This window comes from Oryza glaberrima, chromosome 9 (genome assembly GCF_000147395.1).
Source record: "Oryza glaberrima chromosome 9, OglaRS2, whole genome shotgun sequence".
NCBI lineage: Eukaryota > Viridiplantae > Streptophyta > Magnoliopsida > Poales > Poaceae > Oryza > Oryza glaberrima.
The window spans coordinates 20,388,476-20,402,440 of NC_068334.1; the positions used below are offsets into that span (position 1 = coordinate 20,388,476).

Below are 13,965 nucleotides of genomic sequence, written 5' to 3' on the forward strand. Positions count from 1 at the left end.
TGATGTTGATAGCTAAAACACACTTCAGGGTACCTAATTAATACAGACAGTAGCTAATTAATACAGACATGTCTGCGTTTTATATTTTATATGGAGAAGACTTCATCTGTTTCTCCTGGTTGACTTGGAAACACTGATATCTGATTGCACAAAGCAGATCAGGCAGGTCTTATATTTTTCTACAGGCGTATCTGGTCCAAGTTGAAGTACAGACATAAGTGCACATTGTATATGACGTATGCATAGTAATTAGAAATGAGTTTAGCTGCTTAAGTCGCCTCCTGGCCAGAACAAAAGAAATGTTTATGACATAATACTATACATGTGCAGTCAGAACAAGTTGGAATTTTCCATTTCTTTTTTATTCTTTTGGAAGCTATACATACCTCAATACTGTAGTATATTTTAGTGAAAGTTTGGACTTCTAGTTAGTTCAGAATATTTAGTAGTACAGCATTGGCAAATTAAAATATGGCGCCAGTTGATGTAGTTAAGATGCCTTTGTCAAAGGTTAAAAAAATTAAATTAATCCTCGATCACGTGCAAACAGGGAACAGAGAACAATACTATAACAGCAGGATGAATCTGTCATGAACACCCAAAACCTGATGCACTCATCATTGTGTGATATTTTTAATTTCGATTTCAGATCCGAAAACCTTGGGCATGATTCGTTGTAATTCGACGAGAGGAGTTCTAAAATGCTTCTAAAACAGTGGACCTGTAATATCTGTTTTCAAATGGAGTTCATACAAAAGAAGAAAAAGGCCATATTATTTTCTACCTTTTATCCGGCTAAAATTCTGGTATTCTCTTCAACTTTCCCAAAAGAAAAGGATTAGATTAATCAAATCAAAACTCCTTGCATATCAAGAACGGTCATTCGTTGGCGAGAAGAAACTTCAGCCGGGTCATGTTCACGCCGTGTTTAGTTCCAAAATAATTTTTCAAACTTCCAACTTTTCCATCACATCAAAACTTTCCTACACACACAAACTTCCAACTTTTCTGTCACATCGTACCAATTTTAACCAAACTTTTAATTTTAGTGTGAAATAAACACAGCCTCAGTTTGATTTGACTAGTTAAAGAGAGGAAAAAAAAAGATTCAGACTTGAGAGAATTTCATTTTTTCTTCAAAGTGGAATCCATGATAGGGACCTGGGGATCTCATTCTTTCTCCATTCATCGACAAGAATCTTCTCTTCTCACACCAAACCAACTAAACTTATCACAAGTTCCAGGCGACATGTGGTACATGTAATGCATAGAGTTCTCTGAAATCGATTGAACAACTACTGCTCCGTACGGCAGTTGCTAGCTACAGCTATAATGGGCCACTGCAAACTTTCAAGTTTCAACGCTAGTTTGCGTGTATTATACACTTGAAAGTTGAATCTGTTCGGTTTTTAGGAGTCCAGAAAGGAAATAATTCAGCATTTAGATCATACTCTGGTTTGACTTTTGAGTCATTTGAGCAGACAATAGGATAGAGAGTTTGTTCCATCTTCCCATGTCTTTTTTCTTTGAGCAACAATTTTTTTTTTTGCAGGGAACAAAACTGTCGATTGTGTGTCCAACGGTAAAAGTTGGAGTACAATTTATTTTTCTGTAAATTTGGCGGTAGACTTTAAGAAGTTTGATAAAAAAAATCATCATATGTTTTAAAATAGAGAGGGTAATTTGGTGTGTAATGATACAAGCCCAATATGTACTAAATCATTTGATCAATCTATCCGCTTTCAGGCTTATTCGGGCTCCATCACTGACATCTACATTATTAATTAGCAAAAAATAATACGTTAGAAAATATCTTTGCCGACGATCAAGAAATAGTCTTTAATCATATGGGCTCGATAACATCGCTAGTTCCACCACTGCCTATCCTCTATCCTGATTAAGGAGTAGTAGTAGAACTTTAATCGACCGTAGAAAATTACCACGATGAATAACAAACCTAATGTTTGGTTAGCATGGCAAAAAAGGGATTAATTCCTCGCCGGTTGGCGGCTTTCACCACCCAAAGCTAAATTAATTTTCCCCACAAAGAAAAAAAAGCTAAATTAATTTAGCTTTCCTTTTTGAAAAGGGATGCCGGCTTTTATATTCCGGTGGACGGACCGGATGATCGATGGGAGTGCGCGAACGAAAGAATGATTCGTGGTCACGTGGTGCAGCGAGGATGTGAGGAATGTTGGTTAGTTTGTTCCTTCAAATCATTTGATGCTGGGTCTCAGGTCATATCCCTCTTGACCCTCAGATCTCACGCAGCTAAAACATATCTCGTTTTTCAAAACTTCATCCGTACACTAATATAAGGGATTTTGATATTTTGTTTGCACTATTTGACCACTCATTTTATTTAAAAAATTTATGTAAATACAAAAAACGAAAAGTTGTGCTTAAAATACTTTGGATAATAAAGGATTAGTCACAAATAAAATAAATAATAATTTCAAAATTTTTTAATAAGACAAATGGTCAAACAGCGAAGCAAAAGGTTAAAATCCTTTATATTAGGGGATGGAAGGAGTATATTTTTTAAAAAAACACTTCCTATAAAAAGTAGTTTTAAAAATAATTTTAATCTATTTTTATGTTTAAAATAAATAATATTTATTACCGCTAATAGCTCGTCTGGTTTTGTTTATCTTCCCTATTCCTCTCTTCTGAAACATAGACGGACCAATAAAAAAATATAAAAGAAAAACCACCGCACAAAAACAATTAAAAATAATTTATAAGTTAAAATTTTTTATTTATGTTTTCTAAATATAGTATAAAGGCAGATATACACACTCGCTCATATAAAGATAGATAAGCACATCTCAAATAAATTAGACTAGCGTATCTTAATATTCGTAAAGTTATAAACATCCCGCTCATGAAAATGACTTTAAATCAATTTTAGAATTAAGTTTTAAGATTTTATGTTTTGGTTGTAGTAGCTGATAAGTCAATTGAGCTGCAGTTTCTCGGTATTATTGGTCAAGCAAGTACTGAACTGAATATGCAATTATACAAATGAGCTTGCACCGATCGCAAAGCCCAACTGGCTGGTGTACTCCTGTGTTAATGCACAGCTCGTCTGTGCCACTCGTGAGTCGCAGCAGCAAGTATAAATACGCTTCGTACTCTATCTCATCTGTACTTTCTACTAGTGTACACCAACAGCATTTCGACGGCGTAGAAATGGACATACGCTTCTTCCCTTCGCCATGTACGTACGTACGTAGAGAACTCAAGAGATCGACAGCTGGGTATACGCAAAGCAACTATACACCGCTCGAATCAGTTTTCAGTTTTTCACTCACTCTAGTCACCAACTTCGTTCGTTTGTTTTTTTTTTTTACTTATCCGTCGCAGCCGAAGCTTAATTTTCAGATGATTGATTTTGAGTTTTTCTTATTTTTTCGCTTTTACTTCAAAATCGCTAAAACACATATATAATTTTTTTCTATATAAATTATTTTTGGTTTCTTCATTTATTTTTCTTCACTGAGTTATAACCATGGAACAAACAAGGAGAGGCCTCGTTTTTACTGCCAAGAGTTGATGGTCCTTTTGGTCTGTAGAAAAAATATATAAATTTTTAAAGGATTTTAATTCTATAAAAAAATCCTATAAAGACTTTTGAAGCAAATAATTGAATAAATCCCTATGAAATGGACAATTCGAGAGTTATTTTAAAGAAAATTTAGCAATAGCTCTAATCTCTTGGATAATTTTTTTAAGTCTACCTCCCTTCTCCGATTTCTACGTATTTCATGCGATCAAATCAAAACAGTCATTCTTTGTTTTATAATGATCTATTTTGCATTTATATTTCTGTTTTAGAATCTTATGTTTCTTTTTATTTTTCATTTTCTTTCATTTCTGCCGATTCGATCAGAGGGGGCTGGAGTCGAAACGGTTCGACATTCACCGCCTCCGAGTCAGCGAGGCCGTTATTACTGTTACCACTATCATTTTCTACCGCGTCTGCACACTGCATCGCATCGGCAACTCCTACCACAGTGTATACTCCCTCCGTCCTAAAAAATAGCCAAACCCTGAGTTTTTGTGTTCAACTTTGATTATCCGTCTCATATAAATTTTTTTTATAATTTGTATTTTTGTTGTTGTTAGATGATAAAACATGATTAATATTTTATATGTGACTTGTCTTTTTAAATTTTTTTATAATTTTTTAAAATAAAACGGACGGTCGAACATTGGCACGGAAATCAGAATTTATTTTTTTTTTTTATGGAGGGAGTATGTGTTGTGCAATGCAAGCTGGATGGCCATGATTGCAGCACTGACTGCTGCTACTACTGCCGCCTATTTATGGTGGCATTTCCTTCGCCACGGAGACTGCAGAGTAAAAGCCCTTTTTTTGACTGACACCGCCCTAGCTAGGAGTAACCGAGTACTAGTCCACTGTAAAAATAAACATGGGACTAGCGGTAAAAAAGTCACTGCCATTTCAACGGCGACATTTCTCCATGTACTTCCAAACATAAACCGAGTTTAGTTCTTAAATTTTTTTTTCCAAACTTCTAATTTTATTATCACATCAAAACTTTTCTACACACAAACTTTTAACCTTTTTTTACATCGTTCTAATTTTAACCAAACTTCCAATTTTAGCGTGAACTAAACACACCCATAGTCCTACTGGAGTTTTTAGGCCTGGTTTAGTTTCCAACTTTTTCATCACATCAAAACTTTCGTACACACATAAATTTCCAACTTTTTCGTCACATCGTTGCAATTTCAATCAAACTTTTAATTTTGGTGTGAACTAAACGCACTCTTAGTATTTCTGAACTTGAAAAACTTGTTTTTTCACAAAATATATAAATACTTCAAAATATTCCATGTTGTAACAAATACATGGCCTGTTCACTTTGATGCCAAAAAAAACCTTACCAAAAATTAGCATTGCCAAAATTTTGGCAGGATTTCTTATATAGTTACCAAAATTTGGCAGCAAACTAAATGTAGCCATTTTTCTGGTAACTTTAACAAAATTAGGTAAGGTTGAAAATGACATCAAAATGAACAGGTCCACAAAGTACTATGTATCCTAAATATAATCCTACAGTGTATTGGTCAATGGTCTAGTAACTATTTAAAATTCATAGGAGGTCAAAGTAAAATGATACTATTGGTCAATGGTGATAATCATTTGAGATCAGGAGAAGTTCTTTGTGTGTGTGTGTGTGTGTGTTTTATTTTTACCCTTGGAGATCGAATGCATAATTGCAGCCTTGCAGGGGAGTACTACTAGTGACGACCAGTGAGCAAACTCGCTGGTTGGCGCGACCCGGTAGCTGATCGTCGTGCGATGCTGAATGGTAGCCCGGCATTGTCAAGTGCGTTTGTCGCTGTAACACACTGTGTTTTAGCAGCAGCTGTTTGCCTTTTCGATCGAAATGGGGGATTCTTATATAGTTATATCAGCCGGCTGGTCGAACAAAAAAGATCATATGCCTTTTCAACCAACAGCAGAGCAAAAGTATATAGTAGTATATGCATGGTTGCGAGTAGTTTACAGGTGATCTGTCCATTGGGATTGGATTGCCAATTATTGCTCATTTTTATGCTGGCTGGTAGTAGTAGTAGTACTAGCTATGCAAAAGTTGTGTTCCTGTATTTTTAGTTTCATAATTAGATCGCACATTTGTAATTTTAGCAATGTGTTGTGTGACGTTCCTTGAACAGTACTATGGAGGTAGTGCCATGTGTTCTCCTTCTATTTGAACGAGCCGGTTTGGCCAATCAAGCAACAATTTTGTGAAGGATGGCACATTAAGCATTCCATACGTTTGGCCAATAAATTAGTACACGATACTTGGATTTTGAGTGATATTCTCTGTTTATTATACTTTGATGTTTTAAAACAAGAATGTTAAGAAATAATATGTGCGGTTGTTCGGCGAGCGGGATTGCGGTTGCTGTAGCCTATGGTTTGTCTTGGTGCTTGCGGCACTATTGGCTAGCAGTTGATTAGCCTCTATGTTTTCCTGTGGTTATATTCCACGAACCCAAGTATTTAAAAATTAACACGTGCCTGCCCGCAGCTATGAGTAATCACATTTTTACAATATCAAATTAAGGGGTGATTCTTATCCTTGAATTTACTACATTTTAAGAATAAAGTCGTTTGCTTTTGTGATAACTCTACTCAGTTAAGATAATTCATGTGAACATCCTTACTTCAGCTATCTATGAATTGAATTTTTTCTTTTGCTAGGCGCATATTAACATTTACGTAAATTAAATGTGTTGCAGTTACATGTGAAGGATCAACACAATACTCACTTTTGTTTCGCTCAAAATCAAAAAATTGCGTGTTATGTTTTTCTTCAACTACACGCCGTTGGATTGCTATTGTACATCTGATGGGTTGATATCCTTTGCAGCACTCTATTTATTCCGCTCGGCTTTCGCTCACCTCTCATATCCGCCTCTCTCGATAGAATTGAGATCCCCCTTCCATATCCTCCTCCCAATGTAGTATTTGCGCTGCCGCTAGCTCTCCGATGTCCATGCCGAGATTGCCTCCTTCCTTCTACGCTCCCTTGTCTGTGCGATGAGACTACCATTTCCTCCTACGTTCCCTCATCTGTGCGATGAGGTTATCCCCTTCCTCCTACAATCCCTCGTTTGCGACCATCGCTATAGTTATCAAGAGGATGTATTGACTTACTCTAGATCGCTTACATCAAGACTCAAGGAGTGCGAGGAAAGGTGCATACCCCTTTCCGTATTCGTAAATCTCGGTCGCTATTGATACGCAAGCATGACGTTATGGGCTCTAGTAAGGTATGTTTTTTTTACATGGAAAAAAACTTGTTCATATTTGTGTTACTAATAATTTATGACTGGTGTTCTATGCTTGTACATATTGATTTATTGTTATGCACAGAATCCGAAATGTTTATACTTTGTGGTTTAAATTTTTCACAAACCATAGCCATGAAATTCACTAGAGACTGTCCCATCGTATCTTTTCTTGTTTGCACTAATTCACAAGAGAAACACTTGCGAATTAACATGGTTCCCAAAATTCACAGGAGAAACACTCGCAAACGTGGTTCTCGTAGCATCTTCACATGAATCTCTATCCTTGAAGCATCAAAACGAAAACCCCCAAAACCAGATCACAACCTCGGCACCAAACCGTGAAAAAGCTTGAGAACAAAAGCACACGCATCACACCTCACAGATAATCACACAAGAAACCACACCGCAAACCATGTCATCCTCCTCATCTAATCACCCCCAACACCTCACTCCACCACCCCACACCAAAATTCCACGTCACCGAGGCACCGATCCCAGCAAGAAAAAAAAAAGAGAAAAGAGAAAAAGAAACAGCCAAACTCAACCGAACAGAAAAGCCCAGAAAACACACATCACAAAACCCCCCAAAAAAAAACGCCGATTAAGACGAAGAAAAAGGGTGAAACCCAAACAAAAACTGAAAAAGAAAAGGAGGCGAGAAGAACAAGAGGGAGGGAAGTGAAGAACGGGTGCCCCCCCCCCCCCCCCCCCCCCTCCAAAGTAAATCCAGCCCTCCACGCCGTCGACAGGCGTCAATGTACGGATGTCTCCTCCCCCCCCTCCCCTCTCAACCCCAACCCCACCTCCCCCGAATACCCATTTTTTTCCGGTAAAACCAGCCTCCTCACCTCGTGCTCCCTACAAGCCTCCTCCTCCTCCTTCTCCTACTTGTAGTCGAGTAGGAGTACTACTAACCTAGTTAGCCACTCTATTACTACTACCTCCGTTGCCAACGCCGGAATCCATCCATCCATTCCCGCGCCGCGCTGTGCCGCCGCGAGAGCTTTGCGGCGGGCATGCGGGTGGGGATTCACCGCGGGGTGGAAGAAGCTGAAGCAGCAGCTGGTGGCGCAACGCGACGAGGCGCACCCCGCTGGCACCCACACCAACAAAAGGAGAAGATTCTCGCCACCACCACTCCCACTGATCCCCTCTTCTTCCTCCTCGTTCGCCTGCCATCTCCGGAGCCGGAGGAGGAGGAGGAGTAGCCGCCGCCCAGATCTGCGCCGCCATGCTGCCGCTGCTGCGGAGGCGGCGGCTGTGAATAGCTAGGTCGTTTTTATTGTTGTTTTTGGGTTGGTTTGGTTTGATTCCGATGGGGTGCGGGCAGTCGAAGATGGAGGAGGAGTACGCGGTGCGGCACTGCAGGGAGAGGTCGGAGCTGCTCGCCCTCGCCATCCGCCACCGCTACGCGCTCGCCGACACCCACCGCGCCTACGCCGAATCCCTCGCCGCCGTCGGCGCCGTGCTCCACGACTTCCTCCGCGGCGTCCAGTCGCTGCCCCCGCCGCCGCTCGAGCCCACGCTCCGCCTTCCCGCCCACCGCAAGGGCGACAACCTCCCCACCGCCTCCCCCGTCCCGGCCAACCCCGCCATCGCCTCCTCCTCCGCCGCCCAGCCGCTGCCGCCCGTCGCCAAGCAGGTACGAATCGCCGCCGCCCCCGATGACGGCGGCGGCGGCGGCCACATCCACTTCTCGGACGACGACTCCGATTCCGAGGGCGGCGGGCACATCAAGTTCCACTCCGACGACGAGGGCGACGCGCCCGCTCACCGCCGCCCAGAGATCGTCCGCTCCGCCGCGCCGCCGGTGGCTCCGCCGCCGCAGATGGGGCCACCACCACCGTATGGCTCCGGATATGCTCCTCCTCCGCCTTATGGTTCGGGATACGGGTATGGATACGGCCCCGCCCCCGATTACGGCGGCGGCATGGCCGTTGCCAACGGCGGCTATGACCCAGGGTATGGTGGTATGGGCGGAGCCGGCGGCGGCGGCGGCGGCGGCGGCGGCTATGCGCCTGGATATGGAGGCATGGGAGTTGGGGATGGCGGCAGCGGTGGCGGCTATGAGCCAGCCTATGGCGGCATGGGCAGCTATGGCCAAAGCTTCTTCAACATCAGCTATGCGCGCAGCCAGCCGCCTCCGCCGTCCGTCTCATACGAGCACCGGCTGCAGGCCACCGATGCCAGGGTCCACTACTACGCCGGAGAAGGCAACCCTCAAGCACCCCCACGCGGGTATGGCGGTGGGTATGGTTATCCGCCGCAGGGCTCGAGCTCTTACAACCAGTATGCGTACGGTGGTTACTATGGTGGTGCTTCTCCTCCGCCTCCGGCCGATATACCTTCTACCTCCCGCGGGGAGGTTACGCCACCGGCACCTCCATCTCCGCCGAGGGTGTCTACTTGGGACTTCCTGAACCCATTTGAAACCTATGAGAGCTACTATGAGCAGCCAACTGCTGCTCAAGCGTCATACACTCCCAGCAGAAGTTCCAAGGATGTGCGTGAGGAGGAAGGCATACCAGATTTGGAGGATGAGGATATGGAGGTGGTTAAGGAAGCTTATGGTGATGAGAAGCACGCCGCCAATGGGTACAGTGGCAAGGGGAAGATGGCAAAAGAGGAAGGTGGTAGGAGCAGCACCGGGGATGAACTGCCCCATGAATCCAAGTTATCGGAAGCGAGCAGTAGCGGGAGCAACCAGGAGCATGATGTCCATGTAGTGGAGAAGAGTGTTGTGGGAGAACAGGTGCAGCGGTCAGAGCCTCGTCAGCATGTCGCAGGCCTGCCGCCCATAGGATCGGAGAAGACGTACTTTGATGATGCTGAGGTGGTGCTGGAGATCAGGACTCAATTCGAGCGTGCCTCAAAATCTGCCATTGAGGTGTCCAAGATGCTTGAGGTTGGGAAGATGCCTTACTACCCGAAGAGTTCAGGTTTCAAAGGTTCGTACAGTCAGATCTCATATGCTATTCTTTTGCAGTTTTCAAATATGAGTTCTAATTTGACCCCCAATTGCCAATATAGTGTCTGCGATGATGATTTGCGGGATACCAACAATGGAGGAAGAGTTCCTGCGGTTTGAAGAAGACAAGGCGATGGGGTGTGGCAATCTTTCCTCAACACTGCAGAAACTGTACATGTGGGAAAAAAAGCTTCTTGAGGAAGTCAAGGTATGTAATATATGCTTGGAATTTGTTGGGAATGATTTGATTCATGTGATTCTTTTGAGCATGTTATCTTTCCTTTTTTTACACCTGCATGTTGGTAGATCCTGATTGGTAGTGCAGAATCCAGTCCAGTGAATATCTGGATTTGTCCATTCTCTATGATATTGGCTGATCCTTTTTATAAATTCCAGCTTCTTTTAAAGGAAGAAACGTTGTTTGGTTGGTGACTTTTCAATGTTTTAGTGGATCAAGTAGCTATCAGGAAAAACTGCATTTCATTTCTGGATGGATATGTCTACTCTAATACTTAGTTATAAGTTTTTCTATTTGTTATAGGGAAATATTGGCCTTCATTCGAATGACTGCTGCCACCATGTTTTCCCTCCACAAGAATCGATCTCTTCTGTTTTCATACCTTATTGGCTTTATGCTTTTGGCTTCTAGTTTGTTGTTCTTACTCCTAGGAATTTAGTATGGCATGTAACACAATGCTTTTATTTCGTCATCCTTATGGGTCCACGATTTAAATGCTATGCATTTTTCCATTTATCCAATTTTAGATTGGGCTTACTCAAGTATTGTTTGCGTATTACAGGCTGAGGAGAAGATGCGGGCGTTGTATGACAGGCAACGTGAGGAGCTGAAAATATTAGATGAGAAAGGTGCAGAAGCTGATAAGCTTGAGGCTACTGAAAGATCCATCAGGAAGCTATCAACAAAGATAAGCATAGCAATTCAGGTTGTCAACACTATCTCAGACAAGATAAGTAAGCTGAGGGATGAAGAGTTATGGCCGCAAACATGTGAGCTCATCCAAGGGTATGCAGTTATCCCTTATGGCAACTTTGACTTTCATATGTTAGCAGCACATAGTAAAGTAATATCTGCTGTCTGTATTCTGCTTTTCTTGGCACATGATTTTCTAAACCTATTATCTACAGTTATTAGCATGTTTAGCTTCTGCATAGCTAATTAACTTCTATCTGTGGTTTTTTTTTTCTAAAATATTGTTTAGTTCCATTGACTGTAATTTTAAGGATGAGTTGTGTGTAGTGGAAAAATAAGTTGCCCAACTGTCCAAGGTTTTGTTTGGTGTTCTTTTTTTTGGCAGAACGATCTTTAGTGACAGGAATTAGTTAATTCTGTCAAGTATTCTCATCAGACCTACGGTATGGTGAATTTTCTGAGAAACTCTAGTTGCAGAAAGCTCATGTTTAGGGGTGCATTGCATTCTTCAGGTAGCAGCCATGGCCTATAGACATAGATATAAATAGTGTGAACTGGTATAGAACCTATCACTTTACATGTAGTTTTCTTATGTAGTCTTAATTTTTGTACTTAGCCAATTTAAAATCCTAAAACACACGGCTGGATTTGATGCGTATGGTCATGTAGCCATGTAGCCCCTTTGTGCCGCAACGTAAGTTTGTCGTGAAACTTGTATTTTCACCTTTGTGCTGCAACATAAGTTTGTCGTGAAATTTGTATTTTCACAAGGTAAGCCCGTTCGAGGATTATACATTTCATATGCATACCCCACCTGTAAAATTGGAAGAGTAGTCATTTATGCTGCCATTTCATAGGGGCGTTTGATGGTCCAATGCTATTCATTTTTTATCACTAAATTTAGCACCTTCATAGAGGCGTGTCATGGGCTTGGACCATTTTTTGGATGGCTGGATTGCCAGGATAATTACCTGCCTGTGGTTATGTGCCAAAAGGATTGGCTGCCATTTGCTTAGTCTTTCTGTGGTTGTGTTTCTACATACTGTTCTATCCTATTATTAGCAGCCAGCCCAATGAAATTTGTATATACATTGGGTTGTGTGCTGTTAAGATACTAAGTTAGCACCTATGCATCTTTGTTTGCACCCAGAATTCTCTGATTGTCTGAGTGCTGGCTTTGATACTTGCTATGGATCATTTCTCAACTAAAAAATAATAATTTTCAGGTTGATGCGGATGTGGAGCACTATGTTAGAATGCCATCAGATCCAATTGCATGCCATATCCCAAGCTAAAAACATAGATTCCATGATAGACGGTGCAAAGTTTGGTGAAGCTCACATGGACTTGATCAAGCGCCTAGAGCTTCAGCATTTGGATTGGATAGCCTCTTTTGCCTCATGGGTGAATGCTCAAAAAAGCTACGTTGGTACTTTAAATGACTGGTTGAGGAAAGGAGTCACATATGAACCTGAGGTAACTGATGATGGTGTGCCTCCTTTTTCTCCTGGACGGCTAGGAGCGCCACCTATTTTTGTCATATATAACAATTGGGCAGTTGGTGTGGGGAGGATATCTGAGAAGGAAGTAGTTGAGGCAATGCAGGCCTTTGCATCTAATGTTCTTGGCCTCTGGGAAAGGCACAGGTCAGAGCAAAGACAAGGTCTTATGGCTAATAAAGGTATGGACAAGGACCTTAGGGTGATGGAAAGGGATGAACAGTCGATGCGCAAGGCTCTGGAAGCACAAAATAAGAAGCTGGTGCTCATTTCTAATCAGAGTGGTGTATCCTTATCAGCACAAGCACAGGCCTTACAAGATGGAGGTTCCCATGGTGATACTGGTAGTTTGCAACTAAGTCTGAAGAATATTTTTGAAGCAATGGAGAACTTCACTGCCAACTCTGCAAACACCTACAAGGATCTCCACCTGCGTGCTGAAGAAGAGAAAGCTCGCGTTGCCCAAGAGAGTTGCAGAGTTTCCTAGTTCCTTTCGTGGTTTCCATGTTACATGAGGGCATGAGCCCTTTTTAACGCAAAGGAGCTGACTGCAGTGGTTCAGATGAGCACTATAGTTTGCATGGCAGCGTCACAATTCAAGTGGCAAGTGATGCACCTTGCATGAAATAGCTTCTACCCAGGGCTGTGGGCTGCCAGACAAACCTGTGGCGTAAATGGAGACTTGCTAGATTGTGTTTTTTTGAATTGGAGCAACACTCCTCATGCCATACAGCCCAGGAACTCAATTTTGCTAATAGCTGAATCACAAGACATTGCCGATAGGGGAAGAAAAATCTGAAGTGGCGAGTGACAAGATTCACTCAATGTTGGGAAATCCCAGTAAATAGTTGGAAGATGTAAGCTGCATAAACGAAATGCATGGTCTAAGCATGGAGCAGTAAAATGTTCCGATCATGAGTCCAAGATTCATGAAGTTGTATCCATCCATATGAAATAGTCAAATGTGATCATGCTGCCAGGTTCAGGGAAAGAGTCACTGGAAGAGTGCAACAATGCTAGCATGCCAGTGTACATAGTTGAAGGCAATGCGATATGGGATGAACCAAAGCTGATGCTGTGGGAGATGCTTCCCTCCCAGCTGGGAGGCTGCAGCCTAGCTAGTTCACCTGTCAGGGGAGTGATGGATGATGATGAGCTTGTAGGATAGAGAAAAAAAGTGGATGCCCTGACCCCGTTCTGCAGTTCACTAACTGTTGGATTTTTTTGTTCCGTTATTTATTATACATATAATTCATTTGTATCCCTGTACAGCTGGTGGCTAACTCATAAACCCCCCCCTTTTTTGTGTCATGTTTATTCTATTTCTCCCCCATCGACTTTGCCTGTTTCTGCTTCTCTCTCTTTCTCTCTCTTTTAATCCCGAAAGCCGCTTGTGTTGGTGTAACTGGTGCAGCAGTTCCATAAGATCGTTCATCTGGAATTGTGGTGAAGTTGTGACCATTATTGCGCTATGGTTTTTTCCCTTTTCTGCTAACAATGCCGTGTTGGTTGCTGTACTGAACCCTTTTTTTTTTTTTTGAAATGGGTTAGTTCCTATAGTCTTGACTCTTTGAAACTGTAGCATGATGGTCACTGGTCAAGGTGGTTCACAGTATTCTGGTTGAGGCTGTTGCACCTTTGGAATCAGAGGAACAAGCTGAAGCCTTTCTCAAAAAAAAAAAAAAACTGGAATTAGATGAACAAGCTGAAGCCTTTCTGAATGATCTACTACC

General features: G+C 42.2%; 1 protein-coding gene across 1 annotated transcript; it reads left to right on the forward strand.

Moving 5' to 3' along the window:
- Positions 1 to 7,650: 7,650 nt before the first annotated feature.
- LOC127784134 (nitrate regulatory gene2 protein-like) lies at positions 7,651 to 13,563 on the forward strand. The gene is made up of 4 exons (XM_052311326.1): positions 7,651 to 9,782; positions 9,865 to 10,010; positions 10,603 to 10,826; positions 11,960 to 13,563. Exons 1-4 carry the CDS (start codon positions 8,150 to 8,152, stop codon positions 12,717 to 12,719), a joined length of 2,763 nt encoding a protein of 920 aa, XP_052167286.1. The 5' UTR covers positions 7,651 to 8,149; the 3' UTR covers positions 12,720 to 13,563.
- Positions 13,564 to 13,965: the final 402 nt, after the last annotated feature.